At 41.3% G+C, this 28,000-nt stretch overlaps 2 protein-coding genes across 6 annotated transcripts in view; one reads left to right on the top strand and one right to left on the bottom strand.

Annotated features, from left to right (window-relative positions):
* Nucleotides 1–25: 25 nt before the first annotated feature.
* Nucleotides 26–11,930, top strand: usp42 (ubiquitin specific peptidase 42). 5 transcript variants are annotated; one of them, XM_028566911.1, is made up of 19 exons: nt 26–91; nt 352–507; nt 2,005–2,257; nt 3,490–3,696; nt 3,856–3,966; nt 4,183–4,282; nt 4,736–4,803; nt 4,907–4,977; nt 5,116–5,198; nt 5,286–5,397; nt 5,531–5,671; nt 6,058–6,158; nt 6,286–6,451; nt 7,037–7,717; nt 7,818–7,900; nt 8,545–9,660; nt 10,140–10,450; nt 10,558–10,621; nt 10,770–11,930. In XM_028566911.1, exons 3-18 carry the CDS (start codon nt 2,014–2,016, stop codon nt 10,617–10,619), a joined length of 3,657 nt encoding a protein of 1,218 aa, XP_028422712.1. In that variant the 5' UTR covers nt 26–91; nt 352–507; nt 2,005–2,013; the 3' UTR covers nt 10,620–10,621; nt 10,770–11,930. The 5 variants fall into 5 exon arrangements, with proteins under 5 accessions (XP_028422712.1, XP_028422708.1, XP_028422711.1 ...); XM_028566907.1 differs by having other exon boundaries at nt 27–91; nt 10,137–10,450; XM_028566910.1 differs by lacking the exon at nt 352–507 and having other exon boundaries at nt 30–91; nt 10,137–10,450.
* A 407-nt stretch (nt 11,931–12,337) lies between these two features.
* The window catches only part of LOC114547637 (cytohesin-3), a 32,132-nt gene continuing 16,469 nt past the window's right edge, over nt 12,338–28,000 (bottom strand). Inside the window, exons 6-13 of the mRNA XM_028566912.1 lie at nt 25,668–25,748; nt 25,444–25,556; nt 23,155–23,303; nt 22,949–23,060; nt 18,401–18,477; nt 17,185–17,256; nt 16,560–16,714; nt 12,338–13,902 (exon numbers count right to left, since the gene is read on the bottom strand). Of these exons, the coding sequence (XP_028422713.1) occupies nt 13,830–13,902; nt 16,560–16,714; nt 17,185–17,256; nt 18,401–18,477; nt 22,949–23,060; nt 23,155–23,303; nt 25,444–25,556; nt 25,668–25,748 (832 nt within the window). The 3' untranslated portion in view covers nt 12,338–13,829. The remainder of the gene's footprint in view (nt 13,903–16,559; nt 16,715–17,184; nt 17,257–18,400; nt 18,478–22,948; nt 23,061–23,154; nt 23,304–25,443; nt 25,557–25,667; nt 25,749–28,000) is intronic.

The raw sequence follows: 28,000 nt of genomic DNA, 5'->3' as shown, positions 1-28,000 counted from the left end.
TTGACCGTGTCTATTATGATTCTGTGAAGCTTCCTGATCATGAAGATGAAGCTGACCATTGTCAGCAAATTGAAAACCAATTGTGGACACAGTAAGCCTTTCAATTTTGATTTTATGGTTACACGACACAGTTATTAACTTTTAAAAGTGGAAATACTGTGGGTACTGCTTAATCTATTTTTTTAAATGGGCATTTCAGCACATATATAAACATCTGTGCTGTCAAGTTGGCCTGCTTATAACCAAGTAATTATACTGGAACCACTTAAAGTATATCTCTGTGGGTATAAAGCACGAAATGTTGGTTGTACATTGTGTACACAAAGGTCCCGAAACACGTTCCTCTCACAGAAACGGCCGAATGAACCAATCAGAGACGGCCTTTCATTGAAGGTACCCGGATGTACCCGTGGGGCAATTAGCTACGTCATTGTTCACCGCCGGACACCCGCTGGAAATAAGGAATGGATTTACAATCGCTACTAACGTATTCATGACAGATTTTAGGTGAGTGTGTTGTTGATTTTACGATTAATTGTCACATTAACTTTGCAGCCGTAATGTTTTGGTAGGCCTAAGCCGCTGAGATTTGTTGTAGTAGTCTTACACCGGTTCTCTGTCATGTCGGAGAGAGCAGCGCAGTGAGCACACACAACCGCCGGTGTCGAGCCCCTCCTTTCTCGGCTAGATAGCTAGACGTCCTGTTACTCGAGCCCACGTATTGTAAATCAAATGTATTTCCAAGTAGAAATAAAAAAAAAACTCCTCTTTGGCGTTTATATTAGATGGTTACGTTGCTCTCCGCCATGTCACTCAGCTTCCATCGAGCCGAGCTAGCTAGCGTTAGCATCAATATTGCCGCACGAGCGCTGCCGTCGCCGCACGTAATCTGAGCTAGCCCCGTTTGTTAGCTAGCTATGTGTTCGCCGTTTCCATGGTGTTCGTGACTTCGGGAGTCGCTCGCTCCTCATCGGTTATTCTGTTCCTGTCATCGACGACAAAGCTGGGCTTTCAATCGGTGTTCTGTCTCCCACAAGGGCTTGCGAAGGTTTAATGCGTGTTTTAGTGAGGTTTAGCGGCGCTGCGTGTTAAAGGCCTAGCAGCCGTTTGTTAGCCAACGTGCGCCAGTCTGCCGGAGTAGGTGGGAGGGAACAGCTGTTGTTGTAAACGTGCTCCGACCAGGACTAGTTGTGAACTAGTAACGTTCACAAGGTAACGTTAGCAGAAATTAGTACCTTTTAACATATTCGAAGCAGTTTCCATACGTTCGCTTTTTAAAGGAAACTTTACAGGTGCCCATGATTTGCTATCACCAAAAGCTATGTTACATTAGTTTTGAATGCAAGTGGCTGACTGAGAAATGTCTTACTTTTAACCATAGACTGCATACAGTCTGTATACAATCTATGCTTTTAACTCAATTACAGTCCCTGCTATTATTTTATTAATAGCTTTTGTTAATTGAAACTTGGATAATCTACTGCTCCCACAGAGTTTGGTTGGTGTGAAAGATATCACTGAGAGTGACTTTTCTTCTGTGAAACAGTGATCCCCCTCCCCCTAACATAAATAATCATATCTAATACAACCTTTTTATAACTGACTAAAGAGCATAGTACTAGAAGAGCCTGAAATTGTCTAATGCAAATAAACAATGTATTTGAATGCAGGGATCATTTGTGTTAAATTGTGATATTCTGGCTATCGTATTTATTGTAGTGGCTGTAATCTAAATGTACTGTAATGTTATCCAAATTAGTTGTGTTAATATAGTCTGTGAGAACAAAAAGACGTGTATAATTTAGTGTGTTACACTTAACGAGAACAGTAAGAGAAGTTAAAAAGTTATCGCTCTGTATTTGAGAACAGTAACGGTCATGATGTGCCTAACTCAGATTACATGTGTCTAAAGCAACAACAGAAATGAAAAACACAAAACCTTGAACTCAGTCTGTATTCTCAGCAGCTCATAGTTCTATACCTCTGTTTCTGCTCCTCATACAGCAATGAACAATGACCATAGTTGACAGATCTTCAGAAAAGTCTGACCACGAGTCAGTCGGGTGTAAGCGAACTCCCTTTACCAGTGGAGACTCGGGGATGGACGGCAGCTGTTCCAGCAGCTGGGCAATGGGCAATCCTACGATGCCCAGCGACTCTCCGAGGCTGAAGGCTGCAGGAGGCTGCCTGGGCCCAACGCCTGGAGCTGCAGTCTACAACAGTACGCCCTCCTCTGCGGACCGGCCCAAGGAGCAAGGTAGAAGCAAAGGCTTTTATCAGCTGTGTTTTTAATGCATGCTTTGAAAGCTGGGAGGAAAATGTACGCCTTACCCTCCATTTATCGCCCACACAGTAGATGCATGGAAGAGTATTCTGACCTATCTTTTCAAGCAGTACAATTATAAATTAATTTGAGGCTAATACCGATCAGTATTTCCCCATCTGTATTGGAAATGCTGATGTACATATACATAATGCCAAGCGCACTAAGGAATAAGGAAAAATTGTATGCTACTCTCATTATGAGATTGTTATTATTATAAGAGTGTGACACAACTGGTTTTGTGGGTGTTGTGTTGCTGCTTCCACTCTACTTTCATTCATCCAGTTATATAACCAAGCCAGTTTTGTGAGAGCATGATCAATCTCCTGAGCTTGTGACGCAATTGGTGTTTTGATATAAAGAGCAGCCTGACTTGTTTAGCAGAAACAAAAGAGAAACTTTTTTTTTTTTTTTTTTTTAATTCTTCAACTTGTTTTACAATCTTAGGCTTTATTCAGACTAGGTCAGCCCGGCGATCCGCCGCAGGATTGTGTAGCGGTGGGAGTGTCACATAAATGGCCCATTTGTGTGACGTCCTGTTGTGTTCTTTAACCACCTAATGTACTGTAGCACAAATAGACTTTATATTTCACAATTATTGTTTTCCGTCAGATCGTTTATAGATCTCGACATTTCCGAGGCAGGCAGCTTCATTTCACGGAGAGAGAGCGAGAGAAAAGAGACGGATCGACTGTGCTTTGTGCTGGAGCTTGTTGCAGGAAACAGTCAGCTGTTACACAAACTCCTGGGCAGTTAAGTGCTTGTGTTTCGTTTTTTAACCTTATCATTTTTTATTTACTGTACGGGACTCTTACACCACCTCAAAACAGACTGACAAGTCTTATCGCGGGTTACATGATTGGCCACCGCAGCGTGACGTCGGGTTGCATTTCTGCAAAAGTTGAATCCGTCTCATCTTTTTTTCGCCGCAGGCCTCTGCAGGTTTTTTTTTCCGCCCACCTGGGGCCCCCTTTCAAAATGAATGGGAATTCTTGCGTTTTTCGCCAATCCGCTGGAGGCCTGCCTGACGCTATGTGAAACCGGCCTGACTCAGTAGTCAGGATTACATTATATAACTCTTTAGACTGATAGCTATGACTGTAAGGTACTGAAGGTGAACCCCATTGAATCTAATTTTAGTAACAATGTTGGCTCTGTGTGTATAGTGATAAGCAGCGGTGATGGCATTGACTCGCCCCAGAAGGTCCTCTTCCCTCCAGAGCGGCTTAACCTGAAGTGGACCCAGGTTCAGCGCATTGGTGCAGGCCTGCAGAACATGGGGAACACCTGCTTCCTCAACTCAGCCCTGCAGTGTCTTACCTACACGCCTCCGTTTGCCAACTACTTGCTGACACGGGAGCACTCCAAAACATGTAAGTTAGTGTTTCATGGTGCTTCTTTGCACCAAGGAAGTTATTGTGTAATTGTACAGTCCTGCAGTAATTGTCACACCAAGCTTGTATCTATGAGCTCATTTCTTGTCTGATTCATGTCTTACTAATCAATGTTTTGACCATCTGTCCCTGCCGCAGGTCACGAGCCGGGGTTCTGTATGATGTGCACCATGCAAAATCACATCATTCAGGTTTTTGCAAACTCTGGGAATGTCATTAAGCCCATTGGGGTGCTCAATGAGCTCAAAAGTAAGTGGTTGTCTGTAGACCTAAAACACAGATGTTGACCTGAACCGAATGACACAGAGTGTGGCTGTTTTTACTTTTTTAATTTTGGAGGGAAATTTTCTGTTAGGAGTTTGTAGTGTGCTGTTAAAATAAATTTTAACTTTACATCTATGTGTAAGTTTAATATCATTTATCAACTTCCTATATATTTAACTGTTTTGTTTTTTTCCCTCACAGGGATTGCTAAGCACTTCCGCTATGGAAGTCAGGAGGATGCCCATGAGTTCCTGCGGTACACAGTGGATGCTATGCAAAAAGCCTGCTTACCTGGAACCAAGTATGTTTCATACATTTCTAAAACTGTACACCGCTTTGGATAAAGTATTCATGTTTTTCTCCTGAATTATGTGAAATCCGTGTCAAGCCCTTGCCAAGTAGGTTATGTATGCATACAAAGCCTAAATGCATGTTTAATAGATGCTCTGGGCTGGCCATGGTGGTTCTCGGGGGACTGAAAGTGATTTTAGGAACCTCAAGTATCAAGTTGATTCATATTCTGTAGTAACAGGTGGTCTCTCAACTAATTACTCTTGCTCTAATTCCTCCCTTTCTCACTCCTGCTGTTTCGGCTGCAATATGTTGTGACTTGTCTGTGCAATATACTGTAAATGTTTTCTCTGTTTCAGTACAGCCAGAAAATATGTGTTTGTTGGATTAATAAGGCAACCAGTCAGGTATGTCATTGCCCTAATTGGTTGATTTTCATCCTCATATCTATCTTTTGTGACAGATTGGACAGGCAAACGCAGGCAACCACTTTCATCCATCAAGTCTTCGGCGGGTACCTACGGTCCAGAGGTATGTTACAAGCGTTGATTTTGTTTTCTTGATTTGTTTCTTCTTTTTTGTTGTTTTTCATCTTTCCTCGTCTAATTAATAAACACAGATTTTTCTTTTTCAGTTAAATGTTTAAACTGCAAAGCAGTCTCCGATACATTTGACCCTTTTTTGGATATAACTCTCGAAATTAAGGTAATCAGAAGATTCTCTGTCACTTGTGGGTCTGATAAGTCTGTGTTTTACTGCAAATGTGTAAAAGAAAAATAAATTCAGATTTTTTTTTAAAGGATCTTGAGAACCGTACTAAAATCTATTTTTCTGTCCATGCAGACAGCTCCCAGTGTCTCCAAGGCTCTGGAGCAATTTGTCAAGCCAGAACAGCTGGATGGAGAAAACGCCTACAAATGCACCAAGTGAGTTGTTTTACAGACTAAAGGAATTTAGAACCGATGTCAAGAAAGAGTCTGGCAGCTAAATAACTCAACATTTATTTTCCTCAGGTGCAAAAAAATGGTCACAGCCTCAAAGAGATTTACCATCCATCGCAGCGCCAATGTGCTCACCCTCTCACTCAAACGCTTTGCAAACTTCAGTGGAGGCAAAATCACAAAGGTACAAAGACATGTGTGGACTTTAATATCCCGAACCATGATATAGCTATAGGAAATCACCTGTAATTTTAGTGTTTTTGTGAAGTGAATATTTGATTTGATATTAGTCAGCTGTTGTTTTTTTTGGTCATCAGGATGTGAAATATCCAGAGTACCTGGACTTGCAGCCCTTTATGTCTCAGTCTCAAGGGGAGCCCCAGGTCTACGGGCTGTATGCTGTGCTGGTCCACTCTGGATTCAGCTGTCATGCTGGACACTACTTCTGCTATATTAAGGTACTGGCACTGCTTTGGCTCAATGTTCTAATCAATCATGGTGTTGCCATGTACACATGCACACATTTGTCTCTCCAGCTGTCTATTAATAACTCACCATAACAATTGAATACAGAGTTCCTACATCAACTCTTGCTCTTAACAGACTGAGGTCTTGACTTAAAAAAGTTTTTCTCCAGGTCTTAGTTTGAGTGCATACAAGTATATAAACACAATATTATTATTATTATTATTATAATTTTTGTTATTATTGTTATTATTATGTTAAAATATGTCTAATAGCAAATTCAGAAACTGAGTAAAAGTAAAATGGAAGATGGGTGACAAGTATGATTCTGTTAAGCCAATATATTAAAACCTGCCAACTCTTCTGTTGTGTTTCCCAGGCAAGCAATGGGCAGTGGTATCAGATGAACGATTCCTCTGTGTCTGTCAGTGACATTAGGTCTGTTCTCAACCAGCAGGCTTATGTCCTTTTCTATATCAAGTGAGTAAACCATCATTTTAAAAGACATTCTCAGAAACCTTAAAAAGTCACAAAGCCTTTCATATGAACCCTCTCATTCGTTTAAAATACTTCCTATTGCTAATTCCTCTTTTGCTGGTGTCACTAGGTCCAGTGATGTGAAAAAAACAGGGGACTACAGCCACATGAGCCATAACCCAGGCGTCCCTGGTCAGTCATCTCCACGACCGGTGGTGATACCACGCGTCAACACCACCGTCCACCAAAACAACATTGGCTTCATCGGTCCCCAGCTGCCACCACACATGACCAAGGTACTGCAGACTCTAATATTTGAATGTTATCCATTTAAAGTGCTCATATTATGCTCATTTTCAGGTTCATAATTGTATTTAGAGGTTGTACCAGAATAGGGTTATGTGGTTTAATTTTCAGAAAACGCCATAGATTTGTTGTACTGCACATTGCTGTAGCTCCTCTTTTCACCCTGTGTGTTGAGCTCTCTTTTAGCTACAGAGTGAGATATCTCACTTCTGTACCATCTTTGTTGGGAGTCGCACATGCGTAGTAAGTACTGCTAGCTTGTCAGTTGCAGAGCATGAGGGAGTGCCACGCTAGCAGCTAGACTAGCATTATAAGAAAGTGACGCACGTTCGTCACGGAAGTAAAGGCTGGACTACAGTAGAGCTGTTTGGTTTGTTAACAGTGTTTTCTGTTGGAGATGGTAAGTCCCTTTGGGGTGGACGTTTGGCTTTTTCACTTTGTAAACCTATAACTTGCACAAAAAAGATATATAACCCAATACAGGAAATGGAAAAAGCCAAAAAGCGTAATATGAGCACTTTTAAGATGTACAGTATATTCCATTATTAAAACATGTCTTTTTGTTTCCTCCTCAGCGCACGCTTCACGTTAATGGGAACGGATCTCTGAGGGACTATCCCACCAAGCCCAGCACCAGCAGCAGTGTTGTGGAAAAACCAAGCCATGGACTGGCATCTTCCTCTTCTTCCATCTCCCACTCAATCACCCGGCCCACAATGATCCCAGACCACGACAAGCGCCAGAAGCTTTCATTCTTCATTGGACAAGGCAAACCGAACCGCCCGTCCTCCTCCTCCTCGTCCTCTTACAGCCAGCCGTCCTCTGCCGCCAGCAGCAGCAGCAGCAGCAGCTCTTCCTCCTCCAGCTCTTTATCCTCCTCTCAGTCTACCTCAGACGTTCGCTTTGTTCCACGTCAGCTTAACCACATTAACGGAACATCTTGCAGAAACGGGAACCACCACACAGGAGGGAATGGATCGTCGTTCTTGGTGCCATACGGCCAAGAGTCTTCAGAGGAGTCGGACCAGGAGAACTGTGGCACTCTGGATAACGGCGGTTCAGCCAAGTCACGCTTTAATGGAAACGGCAGAACAGGAGAGGCCTTTAATAATTCTCCTCAAGCCACCAACGGAGAGTTGGGAGTACACCACAACGGTTACGGATTAAATGGACCAACCAATGGCGTCTCTAAATCCAGTCAAAATGGGCACCATTATGGACACCACAAAGTGAATGGACACAACCCCCCTGATAAAGTAAATGATATGCTTATATATGCTTAACGTATAACCTTATGAACAGTCTTATTGCTTCTAAATAGATAAATAATAAATAAATCCTGTTTTTGCTCCTCAGATCTCTGGCAGTAATCATGGCAGTTCATCCACTGTGGCTACTGTTGTTGCTAATGGACTAGATAGTGACCATAGTGATACAAGGTAAGATTAGCACTCTAACACTGAGCTGGAAAAGCTATTTCTCTGTCAACCACATACAGTGCTGCTCATGAGTATAGGAATCCCTGCTAAAGTTCACCATACCTAGAGATTGGCATGGGGTACTTTTCATAAAATCATCTCAAACCATGCCAATCTCTAGGTATGGTGAAGGGTATGTGATGATGGTGGGCTATTTTAATTCCAAAGGCCAAGGGAACTTTATCAGGATACATAGTATCCTGGATCCCTGAAATAATTGGCCTTTAAAAATAAAAAATATGCCTGCTTCCATGGGAATTTAACATATGTATTTTAAGGAAGAACATTTGTTTATTTACAATACATTATTCATTCACAAAGAAAATTGGTGTCTTTAAAGGTTGAATTTTCCCCAATTATTTCAATTAAGGCATTAAGATCAATTTCCAAAAGATGATATTTTTTTATTCCTCTTTAGTCAACTTTAGCAGGGGTTCCTATACTCATGAGCAGCACTGTATTAAGCGATTAAAAAATGAAAAAAAAATGATTTTATGAATTTACTTTATTCTCACATTCTTACAGTATACACAGACATTCCACCCCGAAAGTGTGATGCCAAGCAATATTTATTTGCTTATGTATTTTGTTTTTGTTTTTTCTAGCAAAGAGGCCCATCATTCTTCCTCATCCCAGGCCAGTCCTTCTCAGAGCATCCATCCTGCTGCCAGTGAACGCCAGCATCTCTCCACTCCTGACACAAGGGCTAAAGCAGTGTCTGAGCCCCTGCCTCAGTGTACAGCATCCGCCGCTGTTTGCTCTCCACCTTCAGCTACAAAGATCCATTCTGTCCCATCTAGGGAATCTACTTCCTCTTCTGCCCAGCATGGCAACCCTGCGGCCTTATCCATCCCGCCAGACTGCTCCCAAAGCACCAATGGGGTCTCTGCAGCTCCACAGAAGGTTAGCAGAGGTGGGGAGAAAGCAAAGGATTCGCCACAGACCAGTGATACGTCAGCAGGCACTGAAAGACGCGCAGATGCTAAGGCGCAACACCAGTCCAAGCCCAGTTCTAGAGGCAATGAAGGACAAACTTCCCGAGACAGGGAGAGAGACAGGCTGTACTCTGACTGGAGCAGAGACAGGGAGAGACACGACAGGGAGAGACACTACAGGGACAGGAGTGGAGAAAGCGACGGTGATCACCATCGGCACAGACGGGACTCCCGAGATCCCCACCATCGCTCGTACAGGGATCGTATGCCTCCTTACGATCGTTCCTACAGGGACTGGGAGTCTGAGCGTCGCTGGGAGCGGAACGTCCAACACCCGAGGGAGCGCGATCGTGACAGGTGCTCTCACCATTACCACCACTATCATCACCACAGGTCCAGAGAGGACTGGGACCGTGAGCGGAGGGGACACGGTTATCCATATCGCGAGGAGTCTCACAGTCGTGGGCGGTGGCAGCAGGAGAGTCGAGAACCCCGGGTGATGAAGGACAAGAGCAACGGCAGAGAGAGGGACTATTATCCGTCAAAAGAGGAGACTTCCTCGCCTCCCACAGAGCGAGAAACCTCCATAAAGTCCAAGGACTCGCCTCCTCGGGCTCGTCTCTCCACGTTTGAATCGGCTCCAAACAGGGAGGACCAGAATCACAAGACTGCTGATCCGTTGAGCAAGGAGAGGGACGACAGCTCGGAGGCCCGCCGCTCTAAAAAACACAAAAAGAGCAAGAAAAAGAAGAAGTCAAAGGATCAAGACAGACACCGCGAGAGCGGGTGAGTTAACGCTATATTTGCCTCCATGCTGCATCTTTGTGTAAATTTAGTTTTGGATAGTGATATTTGCCATTTTGCTAAACCATTCAGTGTTAGATCCCCATCAATTGTACTATCCTCCATTATAAACTGAATTGCATAATTTAATTCTCATTATTTTAGGACTAAAACAGTTAGCCAATTGATCAATTAGTCAATCGGCAGAAAAAAAAAAAAATCTACAACTATTTTGATAATGAATTGTAGCAATTTTTCAAGCAAGGTTTTAGGTCCTCAAATGTAAGGACTTGCTGCTGTTCTTTGTCATAGTAAATGCAGTAGTTTTGGATTTTGGACTTTTCACACAGACATACAAAGACATTTGAAGACATCATCTTGGGTTCTGTGAGGGGTGTTTTTTTTTTTTTTCTTCTCATATTTTTTATTACATTTTTTAGATTGAGAATAATCATGGTGTGTTTTCTGGTTTTCCCTAGAAGCTCCGAAGCGGACTCGGACAGAGCCGCTGAAACAAAAAAGAAGAAGAAGAAAAAGCGGAGGCAGCGGGACAGCGAGGCCGAGCAGCACAGCCCAGGAGCAGCTCGGAGCCACAAGAACGGCAGCAGTGAGGAGAGGGAGAGCCGCAAGCGGCGTTACCATGACACCAGGGACGCGAAACACGACAGTGGTTTTTCGCCAGAAAAGCGCCGGCGCACAGACTACGCCGATGGCGGCAGCGACCATCTACTCCCCTCCATCCACACCTCCCACACAAACGGTTCCACACACCTCCACCTCAACGGATACAAAGGTATTACCGCTTTTTCACAGTCAGCGTCATCCTCAAAAATGATCAAAATGCTGAAATAAATGCTGCTGTGGAGCTTGTCACTTGACAGTGTTGATCCTGTTTTGCAGGAAATGGTTATGGCCAAGCCAATGGCGACTCCCACGGATTCTCCAGTGGCTTGAAACACTGACTGTGAGTGGGCGCCATTTTAATGATTATCACAGTATGCTCTAGTACAGTGGGTGCTAATAAACCGTAGGAACTCTTATTATAGGTGCAAATATTTTAGCTAACCGGTCAGCAAACGGATTTTACAGAGATCTCTTCTTTCTCGTTTCAGACACATCATCACCATTTTAACAACAGCAGAGGAATGACATCAACAACCTTTTTGACGTGGTGCTTCTTCGTTGGGAATATATTGTATTTTTACCACAACGAAAGTGTTTTAAATGTTCAGAAATGGTATTTTTTTTCTTCTTTTTTTTTTTAGGCAATGATTTATTTGCCATGATTCTCCTAACTATGGATAAAAACAAACTCTCACCCATTGGATTTATGATGAAAGATATTAATATATATATATATATATATATATATATACTTGTATGAACACAAACAAAGCCTGGAGCTTAAACATCTCAACTGCTGCTCAGTGGAACTCAGGACTTGAAAACCTGCAAACATCCATCGTGGATATCCACCTGCTTCAAATAAAAATGAAACTTAGAGGGAAACGTGTTGCCGGGGAGAAAAGGCATCACGTTGGCTGCAAGTTTAAGATGTCACCATATTTACAGAGCCGTGATGTGTTTGAGTTTTTTTTTTCTTTGATCCCACTGGGAGCGGACAAACTAATGGAGGGAGATATTCCTGAACAGACAGACGAGTGCAGCGCAGCTCCAAGGCTTCGCTGACTGATGGCTCCACATAAACCCTGGACAGACTTGAGGACATTTTCCATTTTCTTTTGTTTTTTTTTGCTCTGAAGCCTAAGATTCACTATGTAATTTTTAAACTTTTTCACAGATTCTAAGGTTTTTTCTCTGGATCATGCCTCTCTCACATTCTCTTTCTTTTTAAACGTTGGGGGGAAAAAAGAAGAAAAAAAAGCATCAACAATATGTTATCATGACTGTGGACCATTTGTGTTTGCTTTTTAATGAAAACTACAGTTTGTGTCTTCTAGCGTCATCAAAAATACTGTGAATTTAATTTTGGACTGTACTATCAGTTATTTTTATACGTAAAAATCCTGTATCAGGGTTATCCGTAGATGTTTTGTTCTGCTTTGTTTTTAGAAAAAAAATCCATGTTAATTTTGACCATACTCTGGACAAACTAGGGCAAGGAATATGGTTTGCTTTTATTTTTTTTCCAACCTTCGACAGAAGTTAAAAAAAAAAACTGCTGTTTTACTTTTTTAGTTTAGCATGTCAGAATTTATACATTGTATGAGGTAAAAGCCTTAAAATACATTTGTTCATGTCAGAAATTGTAACCGTTCTTGGTCTTTGACTTTGTTTACAAGCTGCATTTGAAATGAATGGGGACAAATGCTAATGGTCATGACTGACGAGTTGCCAGGGATTTATGAAAAGCTCCTGTCTGCCTTTGTATTATATATATACTAGGAATAGATTGATTGTAACCAAGCCTCTTGTTAAACAAACTTTCCACTACCGTTAAATTATAATGTAGATACATTAAGTGTGGATGGAAACTGATAGCACTCTTCTGTATTCACGTCTAGTTAAATACACACACATTTCTAGCTTTTGGCAAAATGACTCGGGCTGACTATATTTTATTCACAACACTGTTTCCATGTTTGAAATAACCAAAGACCTAAGTTTAGCGAGTTGCACTCTTTTCGTTGAATTCACATGCACACACAAGAACTTTTTGTTTTCTGATCAGCATGTCATTTTATTCAAAAAGCCTTCATCAAAGTATTCAGGAGCAGTTTTACCAAACTAAGATCAAGCTAATGTTAGAAGCTCCCATCTACTAGTGAAAGATCAAGCTGCAAGTTGTCTTGATCTCTGTTTGGGAAAACAGTCCTCAGATTCCAGTCAGCATCGGAGTTTTGAAAATTCCAATATCTCATTTTCAAGGGTGTTTTGAACCCGCTTATATATACTCTATACTCTCTTGTCCAACTCAGCATAGTGACTTTTTCTTTCATAGAACATGTATTCTCTGATCTTCAGTAATAACACAGTGTGAGGAAGTTTCACTGCTCTGCAAAGAGCTGCACAAAGTCCCTCTTCCACTATTGTAAACTGTTAGAGGTTTAACAAAAAAAAAGAAAAAAGGTGAACGGGTATAGGCTACGGCCGTTATGATTTACATGCTACATAAACACAACAAAGAAAGAAACAAAAACAGTATGTACAATATATTCTATACATGCATAATGTAAATCGGGGACTGCCTCTTTTGTTAAACAAATTTAAGAAAAATAAATACAAAAGAAATGAACAGAGGTGGATTTTCAATACATAATATGACCGTTGACAGATTTAATATAGGATGTATATAGCTTTTTAAAATTGGCCACTTAAAAGGGATCATTACACTCAATACACGTGAAGTATTATTCCTCGAGCCGTATCAATTCCGTTGCCTTCAAAGAGGAAATAAGGGCACGTGCTGTAAATGTTAGTAGATGAGACTAGTTCTAGAATACATCAGCGTGTTTGCATATACAGATACAGTCACTTGAGGGCTAACAATCAGACCAGCTGATTTTAAGCTTGAGGCTTTCTGTAGTTACAGGATACTACAAAACGTTGTTGGCAGTTGTCAAAGGACATGTGAGGAGAAGATAATAAAATGTTTACTGGCATCTGGGAGTCTTGTTGGCAGACAGCAGACAGCCAAGCAGATCAGGCGGTCTAGATGAAAAGAATGCCATGTGAGGAGGATATTCAGGTTTCAAATCCTCCCTTAGATTCCTTATGTGTCCAGCAGAGGGCAATCTCGTCACAGCCACACTGTGCAAAGACATCCCATGATTCCAGTCATGGCTCTAGTCCTCATTAAATTGGCCATTTCTTAATAAGATTTTGCACACCGTTCCTTCTTCCCCCATAAGGTCTCACCCAAAATGGCACATGGCAAGTGTTCAGAGTCTGTGCCCGATGTAAAAAAAACCTTCACATCAGCCAAGAACGGATGCAGACAATCTTCACGCGAAAATAAACTTGATCCGTTTCAGTCCCGAAAAAACTCACACCTGTGCCTGCTGCTCGTCCTCCAGCCCTAAAAGAACAACCGGGAGACCCTTTGTGACTCCCTGTGACGAAACACACATACACACACACACACACACACAAGGACTCTGCTGGTCACAGACATGGTGTTCGAGGCAGGCGTGGTTGAAGGTGGACAGACATCATTTCTTATTGGCTATCCTCCGCTTCCTGGTGGCCAGCATGTCATAGAAAGGGTCCCTGCTGATGCTGGCTCTGCGGAAAGAGGAGAAGAAAGAGCGGATCAGTGGTCAGCAGTTTTCCACTGCTGATGGAAATCCTACGCACGCTGACAATGTCGCTGTCAACATTATGAACAATATGTATTTTTATTACCAGTCACATCTGGTACTGAAAAACACTGTTACACAGGATCAATTTGTGGTGTTTAGAACATTCCAGTATTGTCTGGGATGAGGTCCAGCGATTTCTCAGTGTACTAACTGGACCTTATACTGCCTTGCATCTATCAGCCAGTGCATCTTGCTTAAAAACCCATAAGGCTTTGTGGTGTATCTAAAAAAAGAAACCCGTTTTGATTCTACCTGACACTTACAGTGATTTGTTACACCTCTGAAACCCGCTCTTCAGTCAAACTGTGCTTCCTGTGCTATTAATATCTCAACATCTCATTGTGTCGACATAGCATACTATGACAACTGTTATAGCTCAGTCTGTCAGAAGACAGGTTTGGGAGCCTAAGGTTGAGAGTTTGATTCCCATCAGAAGCTAAGATCTGTTGCAAGTAGACATTGCTGACTCTTGACACTTGGTTCAATCCCCAGTTTGGGCTGAGCCTTTCTGTTTGGAGTTTGCACTTTCTTGTCATGTTCTTCCACATACTATACTATGACTTTTGTATCACTTTTTTTTTTTCAACATACTATACTATGACTTCTTTTCAATAATGACTTTTTATGATTTTTTTTTTGACATACAATACTATGACAATTGGTATAGCTTAGTCTGTAAGAAGACAGGTTTGGGGTTCCAAGGTTGGGAGTTTGATTCCCATCAGGAGTTAAAATTATATTTTTCTTCGACATACTATACTATGACTTTTTCCAACATACTATACTATGATTTTTTCCAACATACTACACTATGATTTCTTTTCAATACTATGACCTTTTATGATTTTTTTCGACATAGCATACTATGACAATTGTTATAGCTCAGTCTGTAAGAAGACAGGTTTGGGAGTCCCAGGATGGGAGTTTGATTCTCATCAGAAGCTAAAATCTGCTGCAAGTAGACATGGTAGTCTCTGACATTTGGTTCAATCCCCAGTTTGGGCTAGGCCTTTCTGTGTGGAGTTTGCATGTTCTTCTGCACTTTTTTTGACATACTTTGAGTTTTTTATCCCGTTCTTCCACATACTATACTATGACTTTTTAATGATTGTTTTCTACATACTATACTATGACTTTTCATGATTTGTTCAACATACTATACTATGACTTTTTTTTCGACATACTATACTATAACCTTTTATGACTTTTTTTTCGACATACTACACAATGACAATTGGTATAGCTTAGTCTGTAAGAAGACAGGTTTGGGGTTCCAAGGTTGGGAATCTTAAGTGGCTCCATGGCCCTTCCATGTTGCCTATAGGAAAATCAAAGCGTCACACCCTAGGTGTCATCACTAACATTAAACTTAGGATAGGAATTACGCTGAGTAACCCGCACGCAGCCTTCCCAGCAACAGGGCAGTGTTATATGTGTGTGTGTGTGTGTGTTCACAAAACAGTTACCACAAGAGCCATTTCCAGTCATGTAGATGAGTCAGGTGGTGTGTGTGTGTGTTTGCTGACCACAGGACAGTCTGCCGCCCCAGCAGCTGAGTCAAGTGAGAGTGTGTTTGAGGCAGCACAGCTCTGTCCTGCTGAGTCTAATTTGTGATATTTATTGTTTCAGCAGTGACCGGAAAAGACTTTACATTATGATGTGCAACTGCCCTAAAAAACACTTCTGGATCACACTTGTGCTTTTGCACTGAAAGCTCTGAGGCCTGCCACAGGAGTGTGAAATGTATAGTACACATAGTGTGTCATCTGATGGTCAATTGACTGAATCTCCCAAACAGAGTAAAGTGACCACCTCTCTCCTCTTACCATCACTTTAACTATACGTGAAGCTGCCTCACCCAGACAAGATTTCCAGTAACTTAGCCAACAAAAAACATTACTTTCATTTAATGGATACACACATGTCAATGCTAAGTGCATTTTTAAATATCATTATAGCATGGAAGCATTGTGTAATATGATTTCTGCTATTTTATTGATCATATTTGCCAGTGAAGCTGCAGCTAAGTGGATGATAACCAGAGAGCTGATCAATTACCCACTCTGGGCCCAATTTACTGCTGCAACTCCTCTCTCCTTCCATAACAAGGCAGCATTTTGGATATGACAAATCAGGTGTTGCCAGAACACTTCTAACTGAGCAATGCATAGTGCCTAAGCTGGTGTGTGTGTGTGTGTGTGTGTGTGTGTGTGTGTGTGTGTGTGTGTGTGTGTGTGTGTGTGTGTGTGTGTGTCTTTCTGTGCTTGCTGAGCGCTAATCAAAGGGAAGTGAGCTTATCCAGCAGAGCAGAAATCACTTCTGAGTGTTATCTGTGTGGAGGTGTGAGAAACACAGTCACATTTAGTCACCAGTGTGTGTGTATGTGTGTGTGTGTGTGTGTGTGTGTGTGTGTGTGTGTGTGTGTGTGTGTGTGTGTGTGTGTGTGTGTGTGTGTGTGTGTGTGTGTGTTGCTTTCTCACAGTCAAGGTCAAACGTGAGAAAGTCCCACATGAGACAGCCCCGCTTTGGCTAAGTGCCCTCTCAGTGTAAATGGATCCACACTAACACAGCGTCTCTTACTTGATGGATTTGATCCACTCTTCCTTCTCCTCCGGTGTGGGGGCCGATATCCTGTAAACCACGTGGTTGCCCTCGACGACGCGCCCGTCCGCTTCTGTCTTGCAGGCCTTGATGACCTGACCTTTGTGGTTGGGGTTGTAGAGCTCGAAGCAGTTCTGGGGAGGCAACCAATTGAAAAACGCATTATTTTTCTCATTGGATCTGTCTGAATCTGTATTCACCCTCTGTCTGAAACTCTCAGTTTTAGCGCCTGTCTCGCCATTCCAGTCTGCTCTGATTGGTCAGCATTTTCGGATCTTCCACATCTATGCTATCACTGTCTCTGCAGGGAATGTCTGTAACAGCACTGTAGCGTCGCTTTTTACCTATATATAGTATAGTTGTGACATCACAACTGTACAGAAGTCCTGACGGCTCGTTTAAAGGCCCCGTTTCTAAATACAGACTGTGTGCATTTCTCTGCGGACTGAGCGTTTTATATACTTTTACAGTACTTATATAGCACCTAGACCTGGTTTATAATTTTAAAAAAGACATGGAAATCTCACTTTTTACTATATAGGTCCATTAAAATAGATAAAGACAGATTCAGCAGGACAAGACAGTGTCTGAAGTTGCTGCTTACAGGTTTTCTGGGCTCGTCCACCTCTCTGATACTGAGGTTCTCCAGAGGAATAATCCCACGTGGCTCTTTATCCTTGAAACACATACAAAGACAACCCTCAGCATCAACATATCACTCATTCAGTACATGTCTCTTATGGACAAAATCTGTGTAATAAGGGCGCCGTGACATATAATGAAGAAAAGATCCAGCCCAGACAATATCCACACACTCACAATTACACATGTATTATTCAAAGCAAATTCAAAGTATGATTTGTATCAGCTACAAATTCAAAAAAATAAAATACTAACGTCACAAATTTAAAAAAAATTTTTAATGCTACATGTAGCACCTTGAATTTCCACCACAGCGAAGTTAAGTATTTTAACTGTTCTCTCTACATTATATTGAGCCTTACAGCATCAAAGTAAAAATAAAGGTGGTGATGAAAGCACACTTGAAGTTTTTATTCATCCCGGTCACGTAGGGGACAGCACTCATGGGAGATATAACCCTACACTCCCTACATTCCCTACATCCTCCATCCTCTAGCGACTGCTTTTGTGTCTGTGGGGCCAGATGTGAGGGGGGACCTTGAGGAACAGCCTCGTGTCCTGCCTGTCATCTTCCTACTAATGAGGGGGCACAGCAGGGGGGAGGAAATGCCCTGGGACAGCTGCTCACAGCTGGCTGTGTGTGTGCCTTTTTGAGTGTGTGTACCCCCGCTGCAGTGTGTGTGCTGAGGGATTGGTGGATTGTGTTCGGAGGGGGAGGGGGTACTCAGAAATGGGGATGTGGGTGTTGGGGTGAAGCGTGGGGTGACAGGCAGCGGGTTGGGGGAGGCACTTGGCTTGCGGCTTAGCGGTGCCAGATGTGTACCGTAGACTTTGCAGATGTTTCCCATGATGCCTCGTGTTAATTGCTGGAGTGTGGTTCATTTAGGTCAAAGGGGCTGCATCTGTTAAAGAGCAGAGCTGGAAGGCAAAGACCGTATGTACGTACGTGTGTGTGTGTGTGTGTGTGTGTGTGTGTATTTACTTTCTTACAGAGAGTGTAATGATGAGAAGATTGATACCAGTCATATCTGTGAGTGGTATCAATTTTCTCATCTCTCTTGGCAAAAAAAGCAAATTTTCTGTAATGTCAAACTATTCCTTCAAGATCCACTCTGATAAAAAAAAAAAGATTCTGTTGGCAATCTGCAAAAAAGTAGTAAATATTTGTGTAAACTTACTGTTGTGTATTCAAAGTAATAGAGGCAGTTGTCTGTCAGAATGAACCACCGCCTCTTCCACGTCTTCACCCTGCCGCCTGCGGAGAGAAAAAAACGAAATATTTGAGTTCAAACTGAAGAGGCGACAGCGATTGTGCATGTAGAGGCTAACCTGCCTGAGACCTCAGCTCCACGTGCCACATCTGGTTCTGATCATCAGCTCTCTGCATTATTAGGCTCAATCAGAGGATGGATACTCCCTCCAGCACCCCCTCCCAGTCTCAAGAGATGGATACCTAAGAGCTCTGCAAGGCTTGTGAAAACTGTTCAACACAGTGTAACCTTCCAGGAGAAACCCAGACATGTTCACAACACATACTGTACACGTGACAACTAAAGCACGAGTGCACTCAACTTGTCTGACCAGTGGGAGTGACGGATTTAACGCGCTTGACTTGAGAGAAGTCTCCGCTGATATTTTAATAATAATAAAAAAACAGTCAGAAAAATAAAAGAAAAAGGTTTACATTTGGAATATGTAAATACAAGAAGTTTTTTATTATTATACAATTACACATCTGAATTTAGGAATTATATTAGGAATATCACCTTATAAGAGACACAATCTCTCCATCTGCTTCCATCGTCAGATTAAAGTAGATTAATTGGGATTATTGGTTTGGTTGTTAATTACACCATCGGTTATGCAATTTACCTATGTGATCCAAAAAACATAATGTGACAGATGTCAATGTAAAGTCTGCAATATGTGCGCCATAATGACGTGTTTGCTGACTTCACAGAATGAGCACAAAGCAGCCGTTACTGATGTAATCAATATGTAATGTTAACTTGACCCAGATTTTCACTCTACTGCTAGAGTAAAATCCAACATCTATAGTATATTATTTATGAGCAATGTTTACTTTCAGATGCATCTGCTGCATTGTACTCATTAAAATAGAATGAGGATTTAAAATATAGTGTACTTTTGTTGGGTAAATACAAAATATAAGTTTTATTCTGCTACAGTCAGCCATATGGCAGGGTGGAGAGCCGTTTATCCCACTTAGCCATATGTTTAATTTCATCCTCAAACCTGACATTTATTATGGATTTCCGTGCAGGACCTCCCATGTTTGCATGTTTCTAATGCAGATTTATTAATGACTTATTTTTTTATGGACACTCTGCAGAGGGAGTGCGAATAACTGTGCACAACTGTCAGGGAGTTACAAGTCTTGCATTACTCAATTTCCATAATTTGTATTATTGAACAGGATAAAAAAAAAAAATCCCACATTCAAAAGCTTATTTGTTGGATGAATCTGTAGTCCTCCCATGCAGAACAGCCAGAATACTGCACACTGTCTGGTCTTTCATCTAAGCTAAATATTGATTAGATGATATGTTTGTCAGTTAACATGCTGAACACTTTGCTGAGACAAGCCAGGCAGGGACAAGTCTGGTTATAATGCTTTAACATCATATCTCCCTGTTCCATGCACCTTAGTTCAAATGAATGTGGAGGACAGGAAAAAGTGATTGCATCCGTACTCGTATCTCTATTCTGTCCCATAATATACAAGCTTGGCTGAACTCAACAGAGGTGCTGTTTTGGGACCCCTCCGCAGATAGTAGGCCTTCTGAAATATACGTATAAATAACTGTATTTTAGACATGCTGTACACAAAGGATGCTGATGGATTCAGGCATAGCAGCAGGCTCCTGGTTAATAATGTAGTGTAATGAGAGCTTATAGAGCTTCACAGCCTCATAGCAGTGCAGTAATATGTCATATTGAACAACCTGACAGGCCAGCAGAGTGCTTCATCCAAACAAAATAAAATATTTTCCCCTCATTAAGCAGGGACTCCTCTGATGAATCTAAAATGAGCATGGAATTCACTAATGGGGAAAATTGGACGTAAAATGATGCAAGTGCGGCTGGTAGAATAGAGAGCAAAAGAAAAAAAGAGAGGAAGAGGAGCAGCCGCAGCATGGGGTACTGACGCCTGTAGGACAGGAACAGAGGGAGAAGAATGACAATAGGCAAGGGTCTCCTTTATTTCACTGCATGACCAGCCACACAGCAGTAGGTACGCATTCCCACAGCAGCAGACTCAAGCAGCCCATTCACTAAAGCTGAGCATTCTGGCAGACAGCGACACAAGAGCGGTATGACGCGCAGGGCTGTCTCTAATGGTGCAGAGCATGAGGTGACCTGTTCAGCTGACCCCCGGGTGTTTGTTTCAGGGAAACTACAAAAAGGCAAAAAATGATTCATGTTGGAGCAATGAATGTTAGCCTTACTTTGAGAAAAAAATTCCAAAGCATGAAGCAGTTTGTTACAACAAATTTGATTTAGTCGTTTGGTTGACTTGCTAATGTTTTAAGGTTTCTCATATAAAATTGTGCGACTCCACAGCTGGGAAGAAAAAGTATGATATTTCAGGTAGTACACTTTTTTCACTTTCTTGCCAAGACACAGCTGAGAAGATTGATACCACTCTCATGCCTGTACGCTAAAATATGACGCTAACATTACAGCCAGAAGCTTAGTTAGCTTAGCATAAAATAGCATAGCACAAAGACTAGAAACAGAGGGAAGCAGCACATCATATTGTTACCTTTGGACAGAGCAAGGCTAGCCGTTCCCCCCTTTCCAGTTACTAGCAGTAGCTTCATATATACCAAACAGACATTAGAGCGGTATCAATCTTTTAACTCTCGGCTAAAAATGCTAAGCATTTCACCAAATATTCCTTTAAACAAGTGCAATTTAAATCAGTTGTCTTGACCAATATGAAAGGTAAGTTGAGGGTGAAAGCACCCTAAGTCTTTAGTATAATTGTCCACTGCATTGCAAAAACTGCATGCACCGCAACTACAGTAGTAGGTCAGAGTAAAATAAAGTAGCCTAATGTTCACCTTAACGTTTGCTTCCAAATACAGTAAGTTTAGTTGCCTGATTAGTAATGATTTGTTAATGGCTATGTGACTTTTCCTTCTTTATCCGGTATGGTACATGTCTGTAAAAAGAGCCAGAATAATAAATGGGATGTGGCAAATGGCACTGGACTTTAATGTTAACAGTTATCTTTTAATGTGAAGGCTTCTTGGAATAAACGTGTGCTTTGTGTGTGCACCATCTGAGACGGGCCCTCTGCGTCATCCAGCCTTCTCCAGAGCCACAAGATGAAATGCAGCCAATCCCCATGCAGAGAGAGATCACTGACCTCGCCTTGCCTTAGAAATAATATATAACCCATCGCCTCACAATGCTGTTCTTATTTGCCCAATAATAGCTTTGATACAATAAGCCAATTAAATGAGGCGGCTAGCATGTTCAGGGGCCCTGTGTGCTAAGGAGATAATGGCAGCCAATGCCAGTGTGAGGGCACTCTGTGATGAACTGGGAAAATGGACGAAGGAGTGTTACCTACCTCCTAATAAAGAGATTTAAGAAGGAACAGCCATCACAGAACAGAATGAGAGAACAGAACAAAAGGTGAAAGGGTGAAAGGTTAGAGAAAGGGAGTGAGGAACAAAAACAACAAAGAAGGATATTGAAAGATATAACAAGCACAGAAATCACAATGCCAGAGAGAAAGAGAAGTTGAACGTGTATTCACCGAAAGGAGCATGCTTTAAGTTGGAGGAGAGAAAGGAGAGGACAGACAATACGAGACCAAACAAAGAGGAAAGGTCACGAGATGAAGTTGTGTCACAGATCCCTAAGCAACCTTATCTAGCACTATCATAAAGGTGGACAGTTTTCGGGCAAAAATGAGGCTACAAGAGCAGAAATCATGAGCTAACTTAAGTTTGTTTTTGTAATCCAATTCAATGTTGCTACAAACCTCCCAAGTCTGGTGAGGCAGAAGTTTACCATATTTTAGTAAACCCTCCGTTTCTTGAAAATAGTCAGCTCTCTTAACAACATGAATAACTTTGTAAGTTAGCTCATTAGCCAGCAGACGTCTGTGTATGTCGTGTGTCCACACATGTGTCCTACATTTACTTCATATTTTAGTTTGGTGTTGATGCAAAGCCATGCTAGCTGCTCTGTGAGGCTATACTTAGGCAACAGCGGTCAGTAAATGTTAACATTGGCATGCTAACATGCTCACAATGACAATGCTAACATCCTGATGTTAAGCAGCTGGCTAAAACATCAGGCTGAATCACCAGCAGAAAACAAGTAATGAGAACAGAAATAAAATGGCGTTAGCATCAGCTGAGGATATCTGTTTTACCTTGAAACATTTCCTGTTAGTGAACATGTAGCATCCCAAGACAAACAGGGTCTTCATGTTTAATTTGGCTGAAATTGACAAATTCTAAGTTAAGTAAGATAAGCTACTTTTTAAACCATTGTTGCCCAAGAGCTGTCGACCTCCAACGTGGCCGCCTGAAAGCCCATCATAAACAACTTACACACAAACAACAGTCATGCCCAGGGAAATAAAGGGCACTGCTCATCAAACTGATGTTCGAAGCTCTGCTGACAAATGACAAATCAACATAACCAAGGTTACTTTTGTGACTCTAAATGCACATACGTACCGAGCTTTAGGAGCCAGCCTTCTCTGTCGGGGTTGAAGAATGTGTGCGTCAGATCATTCCCATCATCCTCTGGGATTTTGAAGGGCTCATTTTTGATGCTGTCGTAAAGGTTCTGCAGAATGGGGAGGGTAACTATTAATCAAAAATCTGAACAATAAGGGAAATGCCTCATTCGCACACACACACAAACACACACACATCCTCACCCTGAGAAGCTCCTCGGGCAGATCTCCTCCTTCGTTGATGCCTCTGTTCATGGAGATAAAGCGCTCCACAGGGGGCTTGTCTCGGACGTTGGGGTTATGGAGGCTGGTGTTCAGCATGATGATAGCAAATGACAGCACGTAGCAGGTATCTGAGAACAGGAAGGGAATCAAATACATCAAAATATAGGCTGGTAGGAACGAGAAAGACAGACACAGAAAAAAAACAATTTTACTAGTGCATCACTTTTAGGCTCGAGAAGCCACGTTTTTAAGAAAAATCATTTTGTGTGTGCGTGTGTGAGAGAGGGAGAGAAAGGTAGAAGTGAGATAAAATGTATCGAGGGAAGCAGGGTTTTAGTCTCTCCACTGTGAGTTAATGTTCAGACACACACGGGCCAGTGGCTGCCTGTAAATGAATCATTCATTCCCCTCTGTCTGTCTCCTCACTGACACACTTTAGTCCTGGCTGTCCTGCGCAGCCTATTGTCTACCCACTTACACACATTCTCTATAAAAAAAAAAATAGAGGAGCTTTGCACACAGTGTGTAATGCAGGGGCAAGAGGTGCTGCTAACTGTAAGAGGAATGTCAGGGTAATCAAAAAATGTATGAGCACGATGAAGCACTGAGAGAGACGGGAAGCTCATTCCATTGGTGATTAAAAATCCCTGATCATTTTATGTTTTTATGGGCTGGGTGTTCAGTTGCTGCTACATACATGGATCTAAGCTGCTGTTCTGCTCTGTACCCACAACAACTGTCGCATACACAATCATGAACGGCTGCCTTTGCAGAGATTGTTGAATTGTCCCTTTCTGTAAAACATCCCATATCTCTAAAAAGTCCACACAAAAAAGCCTTGTGTGTGGCTTAACCAGAATACATTATTACATTTTATTTAAAAGCATTTGAATTTGCTAAACCCATACTTAAGCAGGTAATCCATCAAATGAATTCACACAACTTGGAGTATTCCCTCCATGGGACCACAGGCAACAATCTTGCACACAATACTACACAATGTACTGACTGTTATAGTTGTAGGCTTTGTTTATCACAAGACTATATATCACTCAGCCAGGTTGAGTCTTCCTGAATAATGGATGTCTCTTGTTTGTTGCTGGTTGTTTACTCTGAACTCATTTGCTGCAGTGAACTGTGATCTGTAGTTAATCCTCAGTGAGCTTTAGTTACAGTAACTCTACTATGGCTTAATGATTTAAATGCATTTATATAAAAAAAAAAAATAAAAAAAAAATCTATCACTAGACCAGCCTAGACCCCCGGGCAGTACTTATGTTGGGACATTAGGCTAGGCTGCTTATCAGTACATTGACTTTGCCCAACACACTGGATTTCACACTTTGTTCTTATGTATCCCAGGGGGTTTCTTTGCAGTTTCCAAGGGGTACGTGGAAAGATTAGCTCAATTCACTGAAAAAAAAACTGAAGTTACGATTTGCTTAAAAATGAAAAAAAAAATGCATTGAGCCTGCTGTAACATGAACACTGTGGTGATTAAAGGTCCTATGACATGCTACTTTTTGGATACTTTTATGTAGGCCTTAGTGGTCCCCTAATACTGTATCTGAAGTCTCTTTCCCAAAATTCAGCCTTGGTGCAGAATTAAAGCCACTAGAGCCAGTCCCACAATGAGCTTTCCTTAGCGTGTCTGTAGCTATTGAGAAGGAGGTGGGGGGATGGGGGGGGCCTTGACCAACTGCCACTTTGCTCATTTGAAAGCCATGATGTCTCTCTCTCATGGGTGGGCCAAATTCTCTGGGCGGGCAAAGCAGAGAAAGGGGAGGTAACCTTGCTCCTTATGACCTCATAAGGAGGAGATTCCAGATCGGTCCATCTGAGCTTTCATTTTCTCAAAGGCAGAGCAGGATACCCAGGGCTCGGTTTACACTTATCACCATTTCTAGCCACTGGGGGACCATAGACAGGCTGGGGGAACTCACATTAATATTAAAAACCTCATAAAGTGATATTTTAATGCCATGGGACCTTTAAGATAGAATTAAATATTAGTAGCAAGAAAGCAGAGAAGTCTAAACAAAAGGCTAAAATTATAAGATAGTAAACTAAAAAGTAGTTGATTTAATGGTTAGCTAAAAGTAATGAATATTTACTGTAGCTAAAAGGAATGGAATAAATGGTTGTAATAGTGATGTCTGTGAAGGGGGCTCTGGAGCTCATCTGACGGGCCTGTGGGGGTACATCATACAAAAAAGGTGGGGGACCACTGGTTTACGGTCTACGACAGTAGCCTGCTTTGTGTCTGACCTGTCGACTGGAAGACTCCAGCGTTGCACTGGCAGTAGCGCGAGGCAAACGCCTCCATCATCCGGTCGATCTTCTGGGCTTCACCTGGCAAACGGAAACTCCACAGGAACTGCCTACAATTAGAGGGAGAGGAGGGGGTTTTCATCTGTGATCCCACCGGATGCACATGACATAGCTGTTGTAGCTTTTTTCTGCTCAGAATTTGAGTTAATCGTTCTGCTGACCGTAGTGCTTGGACCAGATTGAGGTCTGCAAACTCGTGCAGCTCCACAAAAGCTTGCAGCACCTTGATGTTGAAGTCATCCCTGGTGGGGAAGAAATACAGATGAGAAAATCACATTTCCAATATTATTCCATATCTCTAAGTCGTTACTTTGTTATTTCAAAGAACAAGAAGACCATCCAGAAAAGATGTAAGATAATTCTGAACACAATGTGAACCCAGAAGACCAGGTGGAAGAAAAAAATAAGATTTAAGAAAAAAAATAAGAAAAGCATTTCTCAACCTGAATTCCAGTTTCTAAGCATTCCTGTCATGTTTGTGCCTTTATTCAATACCGGGCGCTGAGCATGGAGTCTGGAAGCAATTTAAACAGCTGGCCAATGTTGTGTTTTTGCACCCTGAAGGGGGGAAACTGTGCGTTTGACTGATGAAAAACAGCTAAAACCAAACCCACACAAGGCTTCTTTTAGTCAGAAGTTTGTTTGGCTATCAGAGGGTTTTTTGGAGGAAAAGTCAACAGCTGCTCTCATGCTGCGGCCACAGCTTCTCTGATCATGTTTGTTGTACATCAGGGGCCATGATCCTGATCCTGTATTGTCTTTTTGCTGTGTATTGTTCAAATGATGCCAGGAATTTTCAGGCCTTTTGTGGGGTTTTTTGTGGGGAGAAATTGTGGAAAGGTCTAGAAGAGTACAGCTTACAGGAAACAAACAACAAACTTGTATTGCAATAACAAGATTATTTGGATGATGACCTGGGGGATTTTCTTCTTCTTGTACCCTATACTGGCATCTGCAGCCAAATAAAATGAATCCTGTCCTATGAGGGTTATATATAGGTTTATTGCTATAGGTACATTTATTACAAAGTGACTTGAATGTGGCCTGCTGTTTGTAAAATTGAAATTGCATATATATATATATATATATATATATATATATATATATATATATACACACACACACACACACACACACACACACATATATATATATATATATATATATATATATATATATATATATATATATATATATATACACATATATATACACACACACATATATATATATATATATATATATATATATATATATATATATATATATATATATATATATATATATATATATATATATATATATATATATATATATATATATATATATATATATATATATGTGTGTGTGTGTGTGTGTGTGTGTGTGTGTGTGTGTGTGTGTGTGTGTCTCAGCAGTGTGTGTACTATATTTGACTAACAAAGCTCAATTATACAGGAACAATAACAAAGGTCTGGTAGCGTAATGGGAGTCAATGACCCACTCAGCCTGCATCCATCCATCTCCCACTATCTATCCACCTTCTGGCTATTTTTCTTCTTCTTCCTTTCCCTGTGTCCCTCTCTCTGTTCCCCTCTCCTCATCTCCCTCTCTGCTCAGCATGTAATGATGGGTTCCTGCTCCTTGCATAAGCTCAATTAGTGATAATTACTGAGAGTAAACCCTTAGCCTGTGTTTAGTGTAATATCCACTGGGTAGGTGGCCTCTTTGATGCTTCTCCATGAATAAAGCCTGTTGCCAACAAGAGGCGTCCCCAGAGAACACCCCCCCAGCTCCTCCTAAAATAATACAGACTGTGATTTCCTGCACAGTGCTGCTTTTATTCAGGATCCTCCTTATAAGATTAAACATTTTGCAAAAGAAGAGTTTTAAAAAAAATGGATAACATAACAAACTACACTGGGTTTTTCTTTTATAACCTTTTATAAATTCTCTTTATTACCATGTTTGCTACATCCATCTCTTTATACCCTCTTTAAAAAGACAGTAACATTTGGTTAAAGTATGTAACATTTGTTATATTTTATAAAAGTATATAAAACAATTGAAGTATACTGCCAGCCTTAGAAATGTTTGAGATTCTTATTTTCTCTCTTGTTGTGACATTTGCAGTGCCAAACGCTCGCTGCTCTTTCTGCTTTACACTTCTGAAAGATCACATCAATCAAAGAGTGAAGCCAGCCTGATGCTTTTTCCCTTAGATTGTCGGTATTAATACTCATGCTAACTACCTCCTAGATTATCTACTGTAGGTTCTGCAGTGCATACAAACTTTAAAAGGATTCTTATCAAAAAGGTTTTGTTTATATTATGTAGTTATGTAAAAAAAAGGAGGAAAAGAATCGTACTATTGGTTGATATATCATGATCAGATTTTCTAAACTCTCAAATATGGCCTAAAAAATCTAGTAAAGTGTCAGGCTATAAACCAAAGCACCAGAAGTATAACATGGATCACTTCCTGTTCAATGGAGAATTTATAATGTAAAAAAGG

The sequence above is a fragment of the Perca flavescens genome, chromosome 21 (assembly GCF_004354835.1).
Source record: "Perca flavescens isolate YP-PL-M2 chromosome 21, PFLA_1.0, whole genome shotgun sequence".
In the NCBI taxonomy this organism is placed as follows: domain Eukaryota; kingdom Metazoa; phylum Chordata; class Actinopteri; order Perciformes; family Percidae; genus Perca; species Perca flavescens.
Note: the sequence above shows the minus strand (reverse complement) of the source record. Positions and strands in the feature narration are given on the sequence as shown.

Excerpts from the sequence above, each read along its gene's own strand:
- usp42 (XM_028566907.1), top strand. The coding sequence starts at position 2,014 with ATGACCATAGTTGACAGATCTTCAGAAAAGTCTGACCACGAGTCAGTC. Across the intron at positions 3,697-3,855 it reads ACGGGAGCACTCCAAAACAT|GTCACGAGCCGGGGTTCTGT; the intron begins GTAAGTTAGTGT and ends TCCCTGCCGCAG. Across the intron at positions 10,451-10,557 it reads CCACCTCAACGGATACAAAG|GAAATGGTTATGGCCAAGCC; the intron begins GTATTACCGCTT and ends CCTGTTTTGCAG.